General features: G+C 36.4%; 1 protein-coding gene across 3 annotated transcripts in view; it reads right to left on the bottom strand.

The window, feature by feature from the left end:
• Window positions 1–2,160: 2,160 nt before the first annotated feature.
• The window catches only part of Ppp2r5e (protein phosphatase 2 regulatory subunit B'epsilon), a 160,949-nt gene continuing 141,682 nt past the window's right edge, over window positions 2,161–21,427 (bottom strand). For 2 of the 3 annotated variants that reach the window (XM_047538891.1, XM_047538889.1), the window contains exons 6-14: window positions 19,943–20,073; window positions 19,726–19,785; window positions 18,602–18,710; window positions 16,946–16,999; window positions 16,780–16,830; window positions 14,827–14,946; window positions 11,813–11,940; window positions 8,971–9,072; window positions 2,161–4,030 (exon numbers count right to left, since the gene is read on the bottom strand). In XM_047538891.1, coding sequence (XP_047394847.1) covers window positions 3,931–4,030; window positions 8,971–9,072; window positions 11,813–11,940; window positions 14,827–14,946; window positions 16,780–16,830; window positions 16,946–16,999; window positions 18,602–18,710; window positions 19,726–19,785; window positions 19,943–20,073 — 855 coding nt within the window. In that variant the 3' untranslated portion in view covers window positions 2,161–3,930. The remainder of the gene's footprint in view (window positions 4,031–8,970; window positions 9,073–11,812; window positions 11,941–14,826; window positions 14,947–16,779; window positions 16,831–16,945; window positions 17,000–18,601; window positions 18,711–19,725; window positions 19,786–19,942; window positions 20,074–21,427) is intronic. The other variant, XM_047538892.1, reaches the window with a different exon arrangement.

Consider the following 21,427-nt stretch of genomic DNA (forward strand, 5'->3'; position numbering starts at 1 on the left):
AAGGAAAGAGGGAAGGGGGAGAGAGGCTGGGAGAGGAAAGAAATAGAAGGAGAAACAGGGGAGAGAGAGAGAGAAAGGGAGGAGGGAGGGAAAGAAGGAGGGAGGGAAGGAGGGAGAGAAGAAAAGGAAACCTATATTCATAGACATCATAATATGGGATGTTCATTTCCAAGAGAGATACTACTGCTGCTATCGTGCACAAGAAGCAGCACAAATTAACATTCCGCTAGATCAAAGTTTACTCAACTTTCTCTCAAGATGCACAATCCTTCTTTTAGATTTTCAAAATTAAATATAGAGGAATATAAAATGCATTGCCAATATACCTTTTACAAAAATCCTTTGTGGCTCATTCCTTAACTCCACTCAGAGAAGCAGCTGAGCCAGAATACAAAAATAAAAATATTCATGTGCAAATAAAACATCACTGATCATGTCTGGTGCCACCTTTTTGCTACAGGTGACTGTCACTTTGTGATAACATTGGTAACAGCATCAAAAGAGAGAATCTCTTCATTTCCTGGGCAAGGTCAGTGCATCCAATTAATTGGGGAGGGGGGGCGGGAAACAGGAACAACAACAACAAAACAAAATCCTGCAACACATAAAAATGCCAATAACATCCTAACATCCATACATCCCTTTCCCACCCCACCCCATCCCCACAAAAAAATAAAAAAGCTTTTAAAGCTCTAAATATACTTTTTTTTTTTTCTTTCCATAGTGTGATTGAGCCTAGGGCTATACATTTAAGTATAGCAGGTGCAATTACAAGCAATTCCTGGCTCTGCACCCTGGAATGCCCCACATATAGGAGGTACAAAATCAGTGAAATCCTTCCAATTAGGCAAAGAAGCCCAAGATGAAGGAGCATAACCCTGCTTGTGAGTATCCAGCGGCATCGAGGGTATTATTTATTTTTTTAATTTTTTTCTTTTATTAAAAAACAGTCAGATGTTAGGGAGAGCAAAATATAACAAACTTGGAAAGGACAAAAACTAAACACTGAAGACGAACAGCTGGGGACACTTGTACAATAAGAAAAAGGAATGCATGCTTGATTCAAAGGAGATGGGTCACTTCACTCACATAGTTGTTCTGGGCCCACAGCCTAAGGCCTCAGCATCATTCTAAACCACAGGGTTGTGTGTATATTTTTTTTCTTCCAAGGACACTCAATCTTATCCCTGAAACCAATATGGTAGGGATAAGGTTGGAGTGATCATCACTAACTACAATATTTGCTATTTAAAAAATATATTTATATATAGTTCTGAAAACTATGAAGCAAACAAAATATAACACAAAGATGCATTTGTCACAATTAACTCAAGTTGCAGCAACAGCAGAATTGCGGGAAGGGACAGAGAGAGGGCTGCTGCAAATGCAGCAAGTACGTCCTTAAATATGTCACATAGTGCAACAGTCAGATTACCTAAGTTACTCCGTGTCACCGCACACAACATGACAAATGTCACATTGTCACTTTCAGTTAAACAAAAAACGAAAAAGACAGTGTTTCTTCTCAGAAGTTGCTCTAGAATTTTCAACAGATAGTTCCAATTGCTTCTTTAAATATGTCTTAAAACTTGGCTTTATTCTTCCCATTTTGGAAGGGTCAACATACAAAATTGACATCAAGGATATTGGTGTCATTTTCCCTAACAGGGTAAGGTGCAAAAAGGGAACCTGGGCTTTCTCATTTCATAAACCTGTGATTTTTAATGCCTTCCATCTAAAAGATGAATTAATGGCAAACAAAAGTTTACATGTAAAAAATAACTAATGCAGAGTCAAAACTGAAGGGCTAAAATCAAAAGGGCTAAAGGAGAAGAATTTATTTTTTATCATTAGTATGTGAACTTGCACCTTTGTTCCAGCATTGTTGAAGTAAGCTGTTTCATTTTTGGCAGCCTCTGCCAACATTACACTGAGTCCTCATCAATGTTCTTGTTCATTTGTTTAAAATAAAATTGAAAACTATCCATTCCATTAAACCATGTTGTGTTGGAGATGCATATGATTTTTTTTACTGCTATTTCTTTTTAGGAATAACAATGCCAAATTTTGCTTTTGATTCACTTTTTTTTTACAGTTACCTAGATGACAATATCCATAATTAGCTGACTTTTATGTACACACAAGGACCTGATAATCTGGCAACACTTCATAGGGGGAAAGGTCAGTGGCATTTTTTTTTTTTCCTTTTTCTTGGAAACAATAAAACTGTATATTCTACTTTATATCTCAATGGAAGGAAGAAAATATACAAGCCCATATTTATATTATATTTCTACTGAGAGCAACGATAGTTCATATGTTCATGTTTGCTACTACCATAACTCAACATATGAACAGAGAATCAGCTCTATACCATGAACACTGCTGGAAGTGATGGTTTAAGATTATCAACTCACTGCTGCCATGTCCACAGAAAGCAAAAGCATCCTAGAAACAAATCCCAAAACATATCTTCTCATACATAATAATGCAACCACAATAGGTAAGTACATGGTGTACACAAGTTTTACCAGCAATTTACCTACCCAAGATGTAAGATTCCTCTTTTAATACAAAGCAAAGAGCCAATAAAATCTATCTATAATACAGCCCTAGACTTTGTTGTTTTTTTTTTTTTTTCTTAAACAATTTGGTCACGATGCACCTTTGATATAAAAGCATTTTTAAACTTTATTATTAATACTCAGGACATTAGGAATTTCCAGCTTTTTTCAGTAGCATTTGTAGAACCACTTTTGGTAACAAATACAGTAGTTAGGAATATGCATCCAATCAGAATGCATAATGTTTATCCTGAATCCTTTCTGGCTAAAAACAGGGCTGGCGCTGTGATGAGATATAGAACGAGAATCTACAAAAAACACTGTAACATGTTTGTTTTTTCCCAGAGGCTACATCCTCTTTTGCTGGAATACTTTATAAATACATATTAAAAAGTAAGGCAACAACTCCAAACAGTCCAAGCTGTTTGCTCAACTCTTTTCCCAATTAGATTCGCAATCCTGGCGATCAATTTCATGGTTTTATTGTTTAGTGTTTGTCTTTATTTCATATGGTCCAAAAGGATGTCTTTCTGACATTTCAAAAATGTCTCTGGTATGTATGTTCAATGATGTCTACAACTAATACTGGTCAGGTACTGAAGCCTGTGATGTCCCAGTGCCTGTTTTCAAAGGATTCAAGACATTGATTTGGATTCACCATAAACTGATGCATGAATCCAAAATTCCCTTCCCTACTATGTTTATCACCTCTTCTCTTTTTACTCCTAATTTTAAAACTAAAGGAGTACCAGGACTACCTGGTTACTGGAAAGATGTTCACCCCAGTAGACAAAACTTTCATCAGGGACCTTTAAAATTCAGGGTCCCATTCAACGTGGACATTCAACTATGAAGATGTGCAAAAGGAAAAGATGTCAAATTACAGTCAAGTTATCCAGAGGAAGATGTTATACAAACTTAGAAGGAAATGACAGTCTTTTTTTCTTCCTTTACTATAAATACATTTAACAGCTTAGCAGAAAGACAAGCTAAATTTAAGATTGTTCACATTTGAAAATTGTATCATACTCTCTGCTAGTGATAAATAAGAACTCCTGATAATGGAATTTTAACATAACAGATCTTTCATCAACAGATCTTTGAAGACTGCTTTTTTTTTTTTTTTTAAGAGGGTTAGAACAATGATTATGTTTGCAAAGTTCTGAGAAGTCCATCTACTGTCCAAACTTTGGATTGAAGTCCTTATTTTTTTCCTTTACTTAGAGACAGGTATATACAGTGCTGTTGTAATAATGAAACAAATGTGAAATCTACTGTAAAGTTGCACAATACAGAAAACTGTTGCTCCATCTTCTACTACATAAATGTGACTCCACAGGTTAGTAATGTTGCTGTCATATTTTTGTTAAGTTGGAATTATCCCATCACGTCTAAGACCTCTCTTTAACTCCAGATCCTCTAATTTCTTCCACAATTCTTCACGCTCTTTTTCTTTCTTTTTCTCACTGGGAAAGAAACAGAACACAATGTAAGCAGCTGAGAAGGTTTAAAGAGATTATTCAACAATAACTGCCCCTTCACATATTTTCCCTGAGGTGTGTTGTAAATGTCTTTGAAAAGTTTGGCATTAAGCTTGTAAGTTTTTCTTTCTCATGGGGTTTCTTTTCTGACATTTAAAAAAATATAGACACAAAAGTAGTACTAATGAAGAGAACTGGAAAAGAGACTATTTTAGGGCTGGGATTGTGGCTCAGTGGTAGAGCACTTGCGTAGTATGTGTGAGGCACTGAGTTTGATTCTCAGCATTATAAATAAATAAATAAATAAATAAATAAATAAATAAATAAATAAATAAAATAAAGGTCCATGGACAACTAAAAAATATTTTTAAAAAAAGACCATTTAAAGATTTCAAAATAATTTCCTTTATATTTAGCTTAATACAGAAAATTAAATTCAAATCACTGAGAAAAATTAGGATGATTTATGTGTATCAGTTGTTCTAAAACCAAGGGTACTTAGTGATTTTTACATGGGGCCTAGTTAGAATCTGACTTCCTCTTTGTTCCCAAATAGAGGGACTCATCTCAGAAAGGATGCTGGAAATGACACTAATACAAACTATCAAAGATCAAGAAAATGCAAACTCTATTACTCATATCAATTTTTCCTATGCCATATATACTGAAACTCTGGCAGTTTCTGAAAACTTGCAATTTTAGTTTTAATTAATGATCTGGATGGAACTTTGCTGATAGTATTTTATACATTTTTTTAAATTACTAGGACTTCAAATTTGGTTCAATATCAATTTTACTAGTAACTTCCAGACTTTCAGATTTAATTGTTTGGGAAAATTTACCAAAAAACCCAAACAATACAAAATAGGGTCAATAAATTTTACTTTGCCAAAGACATTTGAAATAACCATATATTTAAAACTAAGGAAAAATGTTCTTAATATCAACCAAGTGGGAATTACATAATCAAAGAACTTATGACTATGTTGTAAATTATATAAATTCGTATTTATTAAAAATAATTCAGCCAGGCATGGTGGTACATGCCTATAATCCCAGAGGCTCAGAAAGCTTAGGCAGGAGGATTGCAAGTTCAAAGTCAGTCTCAGCAACTTAAGAGAGATCCTAAGCCACTCAGCAAGGTCCTAAGCAACTCAGCAAGACCTTCTCTCTAAATAAAATACAAAGAAGAGCTAGAGATATGGCTCTGTGGTTAAGCGCCCCTGGGTTCAAACCCTGGTACCAAAATAAATAAATAAATAAATAAATAAATAAATAAATGATTTCATTGTACTACCCCTAGTTTTCTCATGTTGTAATGAGCTAGTAAAAACCATGTGAATCCATGAATTCAAATAATATCTGAAAATGGTTCCTCTGCCATCTCAGGCACGAGAGAATTGATCCCTGCACAATTTTACTTTGCAAAGATTTAACTTCAGCCACTGCACAATTTTTTACTGAGAGAAGTTCATACAGGTTAAGTGAAATTTCTACATAATTCCAATGTCTCATACTTTTTATGGTATCATCAAAATTTTGGAAAAGTTATTACTAACTTCTATAGCAATAGACATTTATCTTCACCCTCCACTCCCCCACAAAAAAACTCTAGAGAAACCTAAGTAATTTTTTGTTCTCATTCCACTTGAATCTTGCAGAAATATTAAATTACACAATATTAGATAAAATCTGTTTCATAATTGCTACTTTGAAAATTTAGGTCTTGTTTATTATTGGTTTCAGCTATCTCAAATGCAATTTCCATAATATGAATTTCAGTGGACACAATCATATTCAAAGAATTACCTAGTTCTTAATTTTGACCCTGAAAAATTGCATTTACAGGGCAATAAGGAGCAAGATTTGATAATCCTCCAATCTTTATCCAGATTCTTCACTGTTAAGCAAGCTCTCTGGCAAATTATCACTTTCTATTTCTCAATACAGTTTGGGGATAATATTAATCTAAATAAATGTTCTCAGAGAACACTGATTTGAACACATATAAATTCATCTATAGATCCTGCTGAGTTTTAATGTATTTTACCTTTTTATGAGGAGGGAAAAGGGGACGGTGAGCAAGGGCTTGGGAATGTTACTGAACTGAAAAACAGCTCAACATATGTCAGGTTTGCATCACCCTAATTTTCAATTTAAACTAAGTGTTAATATCATTACAACACTCATCCTGTTCTTACTGAAGCACTTCATTAATGTTTTTGATCAGTACTTTTACAGCATTCCATGCAGCTTGTCTTGTGGAGTTTTTCTTCCAGATGAAATTTATGCTGAGTTCTAATAAAGCCTTCATACAACTTTAGCTTCAGAAATTGTAAATACAAACATGTTTATTGTCACCCTATTCTTCCCCACTTTCTCCTGCCATATCATTGTAGGTGAGAATTTTAAAATCTAATCACATGCTGAGATATTGTCAGATTCTCTTCCAATTTCAATTTTACAAAGCACCAGTGTTGGTGTATGTATCTAATGGTGTTAGATACCATATTCATATTTCTAATAATTAAAAATATGCTCTGAACTGAAACCATTAACTTCTAGGTTATTCAGAAAAGAAATTCATTCAGTTTTTCTCTGAGAGTACCAAATAAATCTCTTCATTCTCTTTTCCTATTCCCAAATCTATGAAGGGATCAATGTTTCCATTTGTTTGGTATAACTGTCTACTGATCATTTGACAAAGGTATTGTCCTTGCTTTAAAATAATCTTTCTCAGCCAGGCACAGTGGTGCACACCTGTAATCCCAGCAGCTCAAGAGGCTGAAGCAGGAGGATCGTCAGTTAAAAGCCAGCCTCAGCAAAAGCAAGGTGTGAAGCAACTCATTGAGAACCTGCCTCTAAATAAAATATTTAAAAAGTGTTGGTGATGTTGCTCAGTGGTTAAGCACCCCTGGGATAATCCACAGTACCAAAAATAAAATTTAATCTTTCTCTCATTAAGAAAGTCTACTCAATATAAAGTGATTTCACTTTATTATGTCAGACTATCAGAATCAACCTCACAGTTTTATGTATTCTTGCTCCCCTTGGTTAATTCTTATCTTTTTCAAGGGATCTATTTAGTTTAGATCATAAATGATTAGTTTTATTGTTCATTCAATATAAAGCAATTAATTTGAATATTTTAGAAATAAGTTCTTCAATAACTTTTTTTTTTTTTTTTGGCATGCTGGGAACTGAACACATTGCCTTGCACATGCTAAGGCAAGTGTTCTGCTACTGAGCTATTAGCCTCAGCCCTTTCAATATTATTGATGGGATTATATAGATTTAATCCTTTTTCAAGAGAGATAATATTAATAAGCTTTCTGTTGCTCTATAAGACAAATGCTAGGCATTACACACCCTTTAATGTTGTACCATGGTATTAAAATGTGCCCTTAGTTAGCATTTTAAAAAAATTTCAGCTGGGTACAGAGGCACACGCCAACAATCCCAGAGGCTCAGGAGGCTGAGGCAGGAGGATCACGAGTTTAAAGCCAGCCTCAGAAAAAACGCACTAGCAACTCAGTAAGACCCTGTCTCTAAATAAAATACAAAACATAGGGTTGGGGATGTGGCTTGGTGGTCGAGTGCCCCTGAGTTTAATCCCCAATATCCCACCCCTCCCACCCCAGAAAAACCAAAACAATTCAATTTAGGTTTGGGGCATGGAGGGTCATTAAAAATTTAATGATTTACAACAACTGCTAACAGAGTGAATTTAAAGTTTGCATGTATAAATATGTAATAACAAATCCCACTATTGTGTGTAATTATAATGCACCAATGAAAAAGAGAAAAAATAATTTAAATTATAAGTGTGGCATGACATATCCCATAAATGATATTCATCCCAATATTGCAGGGAAAAAAAATAAAATCTCAGACTCTGCCTGTTGCTAAATACTTCCACATTCTAAAATAAAGTTGTTTATCATAAGCCATATCACTGGTGAAAACAAAAAAATATCACTGTAACGGTCCTTTGCCCTCTGCCACCAAACCTTTCCCCGCATTGCTCTTTTTAATCAATAAAACACAAGTAATACATTCAAAATCAGGCAGAGCAAAAAAGCAAGGAAATGACAGGCTTTTGTCCAGGAGGTTTAGTAAGGTCCTAGGTAAGAACATTTACATGCACCTCTGAAATTCATGGTTTTATGATCTACAAAGCTTATATTCGTTTCTTGGTTATCAAAGTTAAATCAGAGGTCAAAACTACTAAGAGTTCTCTAGACTCCTTAATCTCTCCATGTATGTCTTTAGGAAAATTGGGACACATTGGACAAGAAATAACAAAACTGGAGAACCGTGTAAATGAAGTCAAAAAAGGCTTTACTAAGTCATAAAGATCTACTATAGAGGTATCCACTGGTTTTTCTCCCTACGGTCTCAAACATATCAAGATTCATCTAATACCAGACTATGAACCTCCACATTCTTTTCACTGACTTTAAATTGTAATGAATTTTTTGGATTCTAGAACAGAAGGTAAGTTCTGCACCAAAAAGCTAGATGATGGGGCCTCATCCTTCCTGCTGCTGGAGTATAGTAAAACATCAGTCCAATTCTAGTCCAAGCAAGTTAGGAATGGGAGTGAATCCAGATGGCAAACTACCTGATGGTCTCCTTACGTGGGCCTGAAATACCAGTTATGTGCCAGGCTCTTAACCCTGAGGCAGAACTGAAATAAAGGAAGGGAGGAAAGCAGGCTTTATCAAAATGACACTGTCACAAAAGCTTTATTATTCAGTGGCACACTAATAATGACACAGCTAATGAGCATGCAAAAATGAATATGTAAATAAACAAAATTGTGCTGGCTATGATTTGGAGTAAAACTAGGCAACTTCAGCAAAGAACAAGGAAAGAACTCAATAGTTCAATGCACTGCAGACAAAAAAGCTTTAAAAAGTTACCGCTGACGATCTGACTTGTATGTGGCTGTCAGCTCATCAAACATGGTGCTGTTCATTTCCATAAATGCCTTCAACACATTGTACACTAATGCCACAATAGCCCTGTGAAGCAGAGAAAAGGGAACATATTGGTTAGTCTTACATAATGGAATGTAGAATGAAGAAAACAAAAGCACAACTTTTGTCTGAATGAGCTTAAATGCAAACTGTTCCCATCCTTTTAGAGTTGGAACAACTAGAAGTGACCTATAGTTCATGTCCACATCAAGGGATTTAAATTCTGTTCAAGGCAAGATCTTTCTGAGGGGTTGCAGAATTAGGTGAGAAAAAAATCTGATTTTACCCTTCAAATCATTAGTACCCAGAAGAGACTTGCTCAAGGCCACCTGATAATTTTGTTTCACTAAAAGGCAAGTGTAAAAATAAAGCAACTTAAGTGTAAAAATAAAGCAACTTCAGTTGCATGTGGTGCATGCAACTGTAATCCCAGCATCTCTGGAGGCTGAGGGAGGAGGATCACTGAATTCAAAGCCAGCCTCAGCAAAAGCGAAGACCCTGACTCTAAATAAAATACAAAATAGGGTTGGGGATGTGGCTTAGTGGTCAAGTGTCCCTGAGTTCAAACCCTGGTAACACTGCCCCCCGCAAATAAATAAATTGATTAATTAAGCAACTTCACCCTAAAAATAAGCACTTATGGTAGGACTAACCTTAAAGACCTGAAATTACATAAAATTTCACTTTTGAAGTATTAATATACATTAAACCAAAATCGGAAGCTGTCCCCATGGAAACAAATCAAATACATAGATATATGCATACATAGATAAATGCATGTATCTATGTATACACATAACACACACACATATTCATACTCAAAGATATGATGCCAAATCCCTATAAGCTGGGCAGTTTAATGTCCGTTATTTTTCCAGTTGTGATTTGCATCAATAATCCATCTATTCCTGCTTAGTTCCTTTGCTGACCAACATTGAGGCGGACAAGATAGATAACTGGCAAGCTGATGGTGATGGTCATTATTAGTTATATAACATATACAACTAAAAGCCAAAATGGTGACCAATGCTTAATAAGTGGGAGAATAAGCCCTTAGACAATGTGAGAACTGTGTCATGATGGTTTTGACAGACTCATATTAGAATCTAAACAGCTTTACCCTTCACAAAAACATAAAATGTTATTTCCATACTCCCAATACTACTAAGAAGGCATTGGTAAAATTAAGTCATTTATTAAAAAACCATGAGTCTGATTTTTTAAAAACATTTATAAGAAAGTGTACTTGCTGAAGTGTTATCTGCCCTGTATCCATCAAAAGGAAAACTTAAATTCACTTCTGCTAAAGTTCCAGATTGATCTTCCTCATAAGGGCAGTGCTGGAGAAGCACCAAATACTGAGCAGATACAGAGATTCCAAAAAACTACTCTCCAGGTCCTCAAGAGACCATTTATATAATGAGACTTAACTGTTGACCATTCCTTTATTTTTTCAAGTTTTATTTTCAAACTCAGCAAGTTTGAAAATAGAGAAATGTGCTATTTTACTATAATATGCAAAAATTTTAAAAACATGATACACCAAATACATCTATTAATTCTTTAATTCTACAATAAATTTTCCTTCTATTTCATGTATGAGTAAGTAAAGTCATGCAAATAGAGAATGCTTTAACATTCACAGGGCTGGATTAAACTTCTTTAAGATTTTTAAAGTTTTTTCCCCCGCTATAGAATATGTCTAGTAACCAAGTTAGTTGTTAAAAAATAGATCTTGCTATAAAATGCAGATCTATTCAGACTACTTCCCTCTTTGCAACCTTTCAGTATCTGCTTATCACATAATTGGTAAAGATTAGTGTGGGCCTAATTCCCCTTCCTTCCTTCCTTCCTTCCTTTCTTTTTTTTTTTCCCTTGGGGGGCGGTGGAAATAGAGATCAAACCCTGCAGCACTTAACCACTGAGCCATGTCCCCAGTCCCTTGTGTTTTTATTTTGACAGGGTCTCACCAAGTTTCTTAGAGCCTTGCTAAATTGCTGAGGCTGGCCTTGAACTTATGATCCTCTGCCTTAGCCTCCTGAGTCACTGGGATTACAGGCATGTGACACCACACCCAGAACCCACGTCCCTTTGCTAACTTGATCTTCCAGCACCTTGGTCCAAATACACTGTGGCTTAGCCCTCCCAACCTCACACAGGTCTCAGAACTTGACAGGTAGGTGCTTTTTACATCTTTGTGTCATTTTACATGATGGATGGACCTCTGTCTGAAAGGCATTTTCCCATCCCAAATTCTTTTAAGATTTAATTTATGGGCTGCCATCCCATCAATATTCTCTCAGTTTCAGATATCCCCAAAATATATACCTTCATAGACAGGTCAGAAAGTCTCACAAGTAAACCAAAACATAGCTGTTTTGTTAAAATATCTATTTACCTGAGAGTCTCCCAACCAGTCAGCAAATTCCTAAAAGTAGGGATTTCATCTTTTCATATATCCATCTTTAGCAACAAGTACATCATGTGGCACATAGTGAGCATTCAAGACATTTTATTATGCAAAAGAGAAAGAAGAGGCCAGGTACAGTGGTGCACACCTGTAATCCCAGCAGCTTGGGAGGCTGAAGCAGAAGGATCACAAGTTCAAACCCAGCCTCAGCAAAAGCAAGGTACTAAGCAACTCAGTGAGACCATGTCTCTAAATAAAATACAAAGAGACGTGGTTCAGTGGTCAAGTGCCCCTGAGTTCAATCCCCAGTACCCAAAAAAAAAAAAAGAAGAAGAAGAAGAAGGGAGGAGGAGAAGAAAGAAACTAAAAACCTACGGATTCCAATGCTCTTTTGAAATCCTATAAAGACTGGAAAACATGATGGGAAGGATGACATTAGAGTTTTCTTCTATCAAACTCATGATGTATTCATTATTCCAATAATAGAGTGCCCTTTCTGCCACCTTTGGGAAAAGAAAAAATAAGTTATAATCTTTCCAAATAAAAGTATTTTAAAATACTATTTTAAAATCATTCAATCAAAAGTAAAAATTAAACATTAATCACACTTAACATTTTTATGGATTTAAAATCTCTTAAAAAGTTACAAAGTAGTTCATCAAATAAGGGAAGGGAAAAATATTGGTTTTCCTACCTGTTATTTATATTCTCCTTTAATTCTACCATCTCATCTGATTACACATTTTCCCCCTACACAGCACTCACACTCCAAACATCTTTATACTACTTTCACATACCACACTATTTCCCCATCACTTCATCCCATCTTACAGATCCCCTTTCCTGGCTTACCTCTCTCATCCCACATATTTTAGAGCAACCACATGGCCTAGCATATGGTTGGCGTAAAGCAACAGATGCACAGGAAAACCCACAGGTGCCCATCCCTGTACAGCAGCCATGTTTATTAAGTACCTCCTGTGGCCACACAGTGAGCCTGCACTGCAGGTACAATGTACCATCCTCACTGCCATCCAAGAAGCAGGTTTCAAGAGGTTTGGAGAGATTGGGTAAACTATTCAAAATCACACTGCTAGTAAATGCTTAAAGCTGAGGATGCTTAAAGCTTAAAGATGGCTGCTTAGTTTCTGGACTCAGAGACGCTGCTACAGCAATATCAGCTTGCTGTCTTAGATCCCCATTCTCTGCCTACCACATTACCAACTTATTCTTACTTGGCCTGTTGGGACTGAATTGCTCATCTTGGATTTTATTAATTCAAAGGATTGCCTCAAAAACAAATCTCTAAAAAGAGTAGTTATATGGAGAAGGAAAAAGGAGAGTAGTTTCCTTCATTCATACAGATTAAGAAATTATGTCTTACACAGACAAAAATGGTACAAGATGGCCCTATTAATAGACTGAAAAATTAGAACCTTTCCATTTACATTATTTCACTTGGTTCAAGAAAATTCCTGGGATTCACTAGGTGCTAGACCCTAAGAATACAGAGAAAGTAATCATTATTGAATGTTTACTACATGCCAGGTACTGTGCTAAGTGTTCCGCTCCTTTAAACTTCAGAACCAACAGAGTTGGTACCATTATTTCTATTTTGAGGATGGGGAAAATAAGGCTTAGAGGAGATAAGCCAGCAAGTAGCAGGCTCCAAAGTCTCTGCTCTTAACTTCCTTACTTTGTTATCCTTAAGGTGCTGATCACCTGGTAGGGGAAAGAGGCATCCATGGTCCAATCCAATATAAACTGTGTTAGAGGCTGTATCAGATATAGTTTTAAAAGTACCAGAAGGAAGAGCAGAATGAATAATCTGGACTGAATGAATAATCTGCACACATATACCAAAGAAAGACCATGGGAAGACAGAGTGAGGAGGTAGTGTGCGTGCCAGAAAGCAGGGCTTCACCAGAAACCAACCATGCTGGCACTCTGATTTCAGTCTTCCAATCTCCAAAACTATTAGAAAATGAATCTCTGTTGTTTAAGCCACTTAGTCAATGCTATTTTGCTACAGCATCCTGAGCAACTATATTGTCTATTCTTTCTAAGCTTCTGAGCATCATTTAAACCTCCCCAGTGATGCCCATTTAAAAGAGAGCCTGGCTTCTTGGCCTCTCTTACACCAAACATCCCAATGAAAAGGAAAAAACAAGGTGAATGATCCAGACGTTTAAGCATTACAGGTGTAATATGCAAAGCGCCTATATACTATTCTGCAGTTTTCTATTTTTATCCAGATACATGTTATGTCACCTGAAAACTTCATGTAATGGTTTCTGCTTGTTTTCCCCTTTCTTTGTAGCACGACCATTAAATTCTCATAAGATAGCTGCTTTGACAAATGAATATGTCTCCAGGTCAAAAATTAAAACAACAGCAAGAGCCAACCTCTGCCTCTGTTGGATAATGACAGCTTAGGGGAAAGTTCCCCATCAAATGACTCCATTTGAATGTGCTTTTGTGTTGCAAACCACAATCTGAAAAATCTCTTTGACATGACAGGTAGTATGTAAAGTCAATCCTCTAGGTTTATGAGATGGATCTTCAGTGAGACAGGCAGAGGATAAAACCAAATGTGTCTTTCGACTCTGATCCCCATTTCTTCTCTAGGTAGGTTCCACAGCACTGCAGCAAGGGCTCTAGCAAAGAAAGCTGATGCCAAGGTCTACCTTCCCTGTGTTCTCCCTCAGTGGCCACAAGGAGGCAGAGCAGGCCACAGGAAGGTCATGGGCTTCAGTAAGAAGCTATGTGTAAGATCAAAATTTTAACTCCATGCTCTATTAATTTGGGACTTTGTGCAAAGCATTATCTGAGTCTCATCTAAAAAAAATGGAAAAGAGCCTCATACATAATGTGAAGTTTATAAATAATGTACATAAAGCATCCAGCACAGTATAGAATATTAGGGTTATCTTTTTTTTCTCTCTCTCTTTTTTAAGTATTATTTAGGCTTCTTTCTAATTCAAACGGAACCCAACCAGCCCACTTCTTATCCAGCAATTTCCCTGAGATAAATTACTTTACCACTTCGAGTTTTGGTATTCCTATCTGTAAATCTATAAAACACAGAATGCCTTCCTTATAGGTATTACAGGACTTCAAGATTCTGGACAGAAGGCACCATCACAGTGGCCATTAAGCAGAAGGTGCTCAAGATAGGGTGGCTGTTAAGATAATTGATATGTGAGAAAATTCAAATAAAAAACCAACAGCAAATAAAACAACAAACAAAATATAGCAAATTAAAAAAAAAAAAAAAAAAAAAAAAAGCAGCTGGCATCCATTACACCTCCTTCAAGACAAATAAAACTCTAACCAAAACAATTCATGTTGCATAGGTCACTCTGGCTCATGTGCTCTTTACTACCAACCTGAAAATGGGGGCTAGATACACACTTGGCAATTTGTTTAAACAAAGGTTCTTGAATTTTAACAAATTGTGAAGGTTCAATCACATCCAAAATTTCTTCCAGCTCCCCAAGGAACATGACCTATAAGTAGAAGCAAAACATAAATGTGAGGCACTTAATTTAAAAATCAACATGATTGGGGTTGGGGTTGTGGCTCAGTAGTACAGTACTTGCCTAGCATGTGTGAGGCACTGGGTTCTATTCTTAGCACCAGATATAAATAAATGAATCAAATAAAGGTCTATCAATATCTAAAACAATTTTTTTTAAATCAACATGATCATTGAGGATTAATGTAGTTTACCCCACTTTGTGAAAAATGTGCACATAAAACCAAAAACATATGCATTATCCCATGTTAGAGATGTTCATTTTACAAAGAATTCACACCACAGGATATATGTCAAAAATTCCCTACAACATTGAAAATAGAATCCAACCTAGTTTGAAAAAAGTAGTCTACTTGCTACACATGACAGGGAACAAGGGGTGCTCACACACTGCACCAGGACCCTGGGAAAAAGGGCTCTCCCTGTAGGGCTTTCCCATCTACTGCTAGCAACCTAACTATCTCTACCTCTCCTACCCCACCTTTTCTTCTTTTTTCAAACAATGGGAGGGGGGCCTCCTGCGTAGACATGCAGAAATACATAGTGGCGCAGGCAGCCATCTGCCGAGAGGGTGTGATCTCTGCTGTGCAGTAGATATACCAATTAACAGAATAGAAAAAAGTCAAATGAACAAGACAAATGAGCAAACTCACCCACATGAAGGTACCACATTAAACTTGTCAACATACACTGATCCCATCCTCTGTACTTACACACACACACACACACACACACACACACACACACACACACTAACATAAGCCCTCTAGAGAGCACAGTGAATCTCATGGCCTCAGCACAATGTACCTAGAGATCAGAACAATTCGATTATAAGACGGAGCTGGAATAATAGTTGATTTGATCAACTATATTAAATATAATGGAAAAATGATGGGGAAATTTAAAAAGGAACTATGGAAAATAACTAGGAAAAAATTAAGTATGCAAGTAAAACATGAAAAATGATCCTGCTGGCATATCTTGGGATGTTTTGGGCAGCAATGCACAGTTTAAATTTTACCTAACAGATATCATGAAATTACATGACTTTTTGAAATTGCATGAAGCAGGACTTTGAACCTTGCCATTTGTCAAGACAAAAAGTTCAATTAAAATTCTCACAAAATATAAACCTAATAGTTGACTTTAGTTTCTAGGCCAAGTTCCACATAGGTCTAACCTTTCAGCAGAGTGGCTATAGATCGGGGGCAGATTCAGTTAGGCTCACCTCCAAGGTGTGTGCTTGAGGACTCATTCCCCAAAACCTTACACAGCAGTATGTGCCTGCTTAGGTCTCAACAAAGATACAAATGACTCTAGGTCAGAACTTCCTAGGGCTACTTGTGAATGAAACTAAAGGCTATTACATAATTTAAGATTATACACATTAAGATCCCATCCATACTGTGTTTTAAGTAGGCGTGTGAGCAGTTTGCTATAGCTTCTATATCTAGTGAAGAGCAAAATCTAAATACTATGAAGGGGACAACAACAGAACTAGGCAACTGGACACATGAGTGGGGTCTCATCTGGGATTACCTGAGACCATCAGCACAGTGGATGAAAGTCCCAAGTTCAGGATTTAGGGAGGTGGGTTCTGATCAACTCACCTGTTGTTAGTATGCTTGAGTGGGCTACTTCCCCTCTAAGTCTCAAATCATCACTAATAAATGAGATGGACAGTCCTGCCTCATAGAGCTACAAATGAGCTTTGGATGATTTACATTTACATGCTTAGCCCAATGCCTGGCACTCAGCAAAGCACTTAATAAGCTATTGTTACTCTTTGACAGTAAGCACTTACCTCTTTTTGACTGCATGTTTTAGGCCAAAATTTCATTAGTCCCCTAATAACCTAGTAAGAAAGGGAAAAAAAAATGTGGTATTTACTTTTGAATACACACTTTAATGAAAAGTTATTTTTCTGAAGTTAAATTCTGAACTTGAGGTGGGGTGGGAGGAAAGCTTACTGGTTCTGTGAGTGAAGGATCTTTCTCCAGAAACTGGACTATACAATACGCCAACTGAAGAAACAAAACAGTGAAAGACAAAATTGTGAACTCTTTATACCAAGGCCTCAAAAGATAAGACTATTAAAACTTCCTAAAATGTCTCCAGGGTCTGGTCTTAACTTCACAATGAATTCATTTTAACTCTCATAAAAATAAAACATATCAAGCAAAATAAAAGCTCTTCTCTTAAAAAAAAAAAAAAAAAAAAGACAAGGTCTTCCTATGCTGTGTTGCCCTGGCTGGCCTTGAACACCTGGGTTTAAGTGATCCTCCTTCCTCAGTCTCCTGAGTGGCTGGGACTACAGGTACGCACCACAATGCCCAGCTAAAAGCTACTTTTCCTAATCAAAAACCAACACTAATATGGTCCTAAGAGGTTTTTTTTCTTTTTTAAAGAGTACTGAGACTTGGAAGCATCCAGCTAATGAAAAGCAGAGGTGAAACATCACATTCTAAAAACATATTCTAAAAGTATCACATTTACATACAGTTTGGGCTACATCTCATGGCTTCCTTTCTCTCTTTGCTAACATCAATAGTACTAGGTTTTACTGTGCTTTTCAAAAGAGTTCTACCGGGGAGGTAGGCACTTTCTCAAGACCCAGCTGGTTGCCTGCAATGGCAAACACAAACTAACAGTTTCACAAAAAGAGATAAAAGGCTATACCTCCCATAGTTAGAACCTAGAGAAATGCGGAGTCCCAATCTGATACTAACACAACATCTAAGAAAGAATTCTTTTAAATGATCACCAAATGTGATAGACAGCCTATTGCAAAAATAAAAGGCAAAATGTGTGAAGGGCTTGTCAGATTCTTGGACAAGAAGTCCACCCTCAGAAACACCATTTTGATAGTGTTCTAAATTAGAAACATAATGGACTAATTTTTCCTCAAAACACAGAATTTCACATTTAAAGAACATGATGCAGAAAACTGTGTTACATTTTTATGCAAACTCAAAGCATTTCCACTGGAGGGAAGGAGTCAGAGCCTTGAAATACTAAAATTAAAAATACCACTAGACCATTTATCTGTCCTTTAGTGACAAGCTTTCCATGCAAGGTAGTGTTAGCACAGACATTAGAATGGGGACAAGACAGGATATGCTTTCTAAAGTAATCAAGGTTTTTAAAAAAATGTAAAAATACTGAAGACTTGTTTACTTGTGAGAATGTTCATTTCTGTGTGAAAAGTGAGAAAGAAATGGTGAATGAAGTAGAAGAAGGGGCAAAAGGGCACCTGATGGTCCAATGCAAAGGGAGGTAGGACAAAATATTCGAGAACATTAAAAAATTATTACACAATGTCCAAAGATCTAAATCTGAAGAGCCCACATATATTCTATTGTAGGCAATATGCTCAATATCTGGATGAACTTGGGCAAATCATCAAAGAAACAAGACTGAACATCAGTTGCTCCCATCTTAAAATATTCCCATGGTTCTACTGTGAACAGAAAAAAATCTATACATCCTAATTATCCTCAGGGATATTTTAAACTTTAACAAGACTTTAAAAAAAAATAAATAAAGGAACTATCAATATCAGAAGAAACACTGAGTTTGCAAACTTTTCATCTGGCTTAAAAAGTAGTTGTACTTTAAAATTCTACCTGGGCATGGAAGAGTGATAAGCTCCTGACAGTGTGTAAAGGGATCAACACTTTCACCAGAAACTGTTTGTGTTCTGCCTTAAGAGGTAAAGCAAAGCCATTGATAATACTAGGAAAAAGAAAAGAGACATGAATTAGCAATGTTACCACAACATGTGAGACTGAAACAAACTGTTCTTGAGAGTCTGATTAAGTCTTAATCAGCTGTTTGTCCAAAAACACCAAACCCAGAATGGCAGTCAAGACTTTTTAGTTACTTCAAAGAGTTCATTTAAGTAGGAAGAAGTTTAAGAGAAGTGAATTTGCTTATGATCACCCCTGAACACCCAACAAAGGCTCCTGTGCTCTTAAAACTAGTACAATGGTTTCCAAAAGCTTCCTATTGAAAAAAAAAAAACAAAAAAAACCCAAACTTTATTTTTCCTTCCTTCTTCTTCGTCTTCCCCATATAATGCCTGCTTTGCTCACTTCCTCCTTTAATATATCTCTTTCCATTTCCAGATATTATTCCTTCTCATTCCTGAAATCTCTGGCCAACCTCAGGAGGTCGATGAGAGAAAATTGGGTGAGTTCGCTTTCTTTTTCTCCTCATATCAGGAGGAAAGACTAAGTAATCACATTGTCCAGCAACGTTAGGCTCCCTGTGTATAGAAACCTGCATAACAGCTGTCTCTTTCCAATTTGTTCCACTACGACAGGCAGCAGCTGTTCTAGAACTACACCTGAGTACATAGTTCCACTGAAAATGGCAACCTTTCCAATCTATTATAAATTTGCTTTCAACAGATATGGCAAAGCATGGGTAGCCTAGAAACTATGCTAGGATGAATAAGATGTTTTGATGTGACTGGCCTGACCACAATGAGATATACTGTCTCTACAATAATGAATGGACTGTTGGCTCTTTCAGTCATTCTAGAGGAATGAGCAATGCATAATTGTGGAACAAGAAGAAGAGGAAATGGTGTCTTGTAGAGTCAGTTGGGAAACATGCTAAGCACAAATGAGAAAGACCCAGTGTATATACAGCAAGACAACTAGGTCAGCATTTCTCTGTGCCACCTGAACCTAATCTTCAGAATGATATTTCACCTGAGATTAACAATTACATAGAAAGTACTTACCTTCCTAATATTTCCAGCAATTCAGCTACCCCATTGAAGTGTTCTGTTTCATAAACAAACCTTAAAAGCAAAGAGAGGAGAGGGCAGGAAAGAAAGGAGGGAGGGAGGGAAGTAAGTGAGTTGGAATAGTCAGTACACTATGTTCAAATACTGAAATACTTAATATTTCTATAAAAACATCAACTTTGCTTCCACTGATCCCCCACCCTCCACTTACCTTAGAAAAATATTGTTAATCTGTTTTCGGATAAATGCTCTAAGACCAAGAAACTTGCCATAAATTCTGTGTAGGACTGTTTTTAAGTAGTCCCGTTCCCGAGGGTCTTCACTGTCAAATAGCTCCAAAAGCTGTGGTAAATGAAAAACAGTACAGTTGTCATTTCAGGAAAGAATTTAGGCATATGATCATTCATTATTTAAAATCCCTCCCTTCATTTCTTTCTTCCTCAAGAAAGGTATTTAGTATCTATTATGCACCAAGCACCATGTTAGTCTGCAGGAATATAGGGATAAATAAGTCAGACAAAGGGCTTATACTGTTGTGAAGAGAAATACAATAATAACAATAACATTAATATTAACAGCCAACACATATAGCACTTACTATGATCATCTGGCACTTTTCTAAGCAATCTACATCTGAATTTTCCCAATGAAGTAGTTTATATAAGCCAATTTTACAGATAAGAAAACTGAGGCACAGAAAGGTTAAGTAACTTGCTACGGTGTCAGAGATAATAAGTGGTAGGGTTGAGATTAGAACCCAAGCAGTCAAGGCCTGAAGTGCATGACATCAAAACACCGTGCTATGTTACCTACTAATATTATGTTCCAAATACACAATTATGATAAGTTTTCAGTTCTACCAGAAAATAAGGTAAAATATCAAAAGTCCTCAGTGATACCTATATTGTTCTTTTTAGATCTGGGTTCTTGTTACATAGGTATGCTCATTATATAAATAGTCATCAGAGTAAACATTCATTATTTCAGTATATTTGTTATAAGAGAATAACATGTTTTATGTTCTTCATCATTTATAATCTTTTTTTCAAAAATATTTTCAGTTGTACATGGATGCAATACCTTTATTTTTTATGTGGTGCTAAGAACCAATCCAGTGCCTCACATGTGCCAAGTAAGCACTCTATCACTGAGCCACAACCCCAGCCCCCTCAATCATTTATAATTTTAAGTGAACAAGAGAATCCTGATAATATCACATCCACATACTCATAATGAGACCATGCCTTAAAAGATGTAGTCCAAAAAAGAAAATGAGCTAAGGCCCAGGTCAAATGACAGTGTGCACTACAGATTCAATGCATTCCCTGTCAAATGCTTTGTTTTTACAGAAATTGACTAGTTGATCCTGTAATTTATATGGGAATACCCAGGAAAGCCAAACCAATCTTGCAAGGAAGGCAAAATTGGAGGACTCAAACTTTTCAATTTCAAAACTTAGTATAAAGCTTCCAGTAATCAACAGAGCGTGATACTGTCAGGACAGGCAGGCAGATCACAGAATAAAACTAAGGGTCTAAAAACAATCCCTCAAATTTAGTCAAACGATTTTCAGCGAGGGTGCCAAGACAATGCAGAAAGAATAATCTTTTCAACCAGTGGTGCTGGTAACAACTGGATACCCACATGCAAAAGAATAAAGGTAGACCCCTACCCCACACCCCATACCATATAGTCA

This window comes from Sciurus carolinensis, chromosome 2 (genome assembly GCF_902686445.1).
Source record: "Sciurus carolinensis chromosome 2, mSciCar1.2, whole genome shotgun sequence".
NCBI lineage: Eukaryota > Metazoa > Chordata > Mammalia > Rodentia > Sciuridae > Sciurus > Sciurus carolinensis.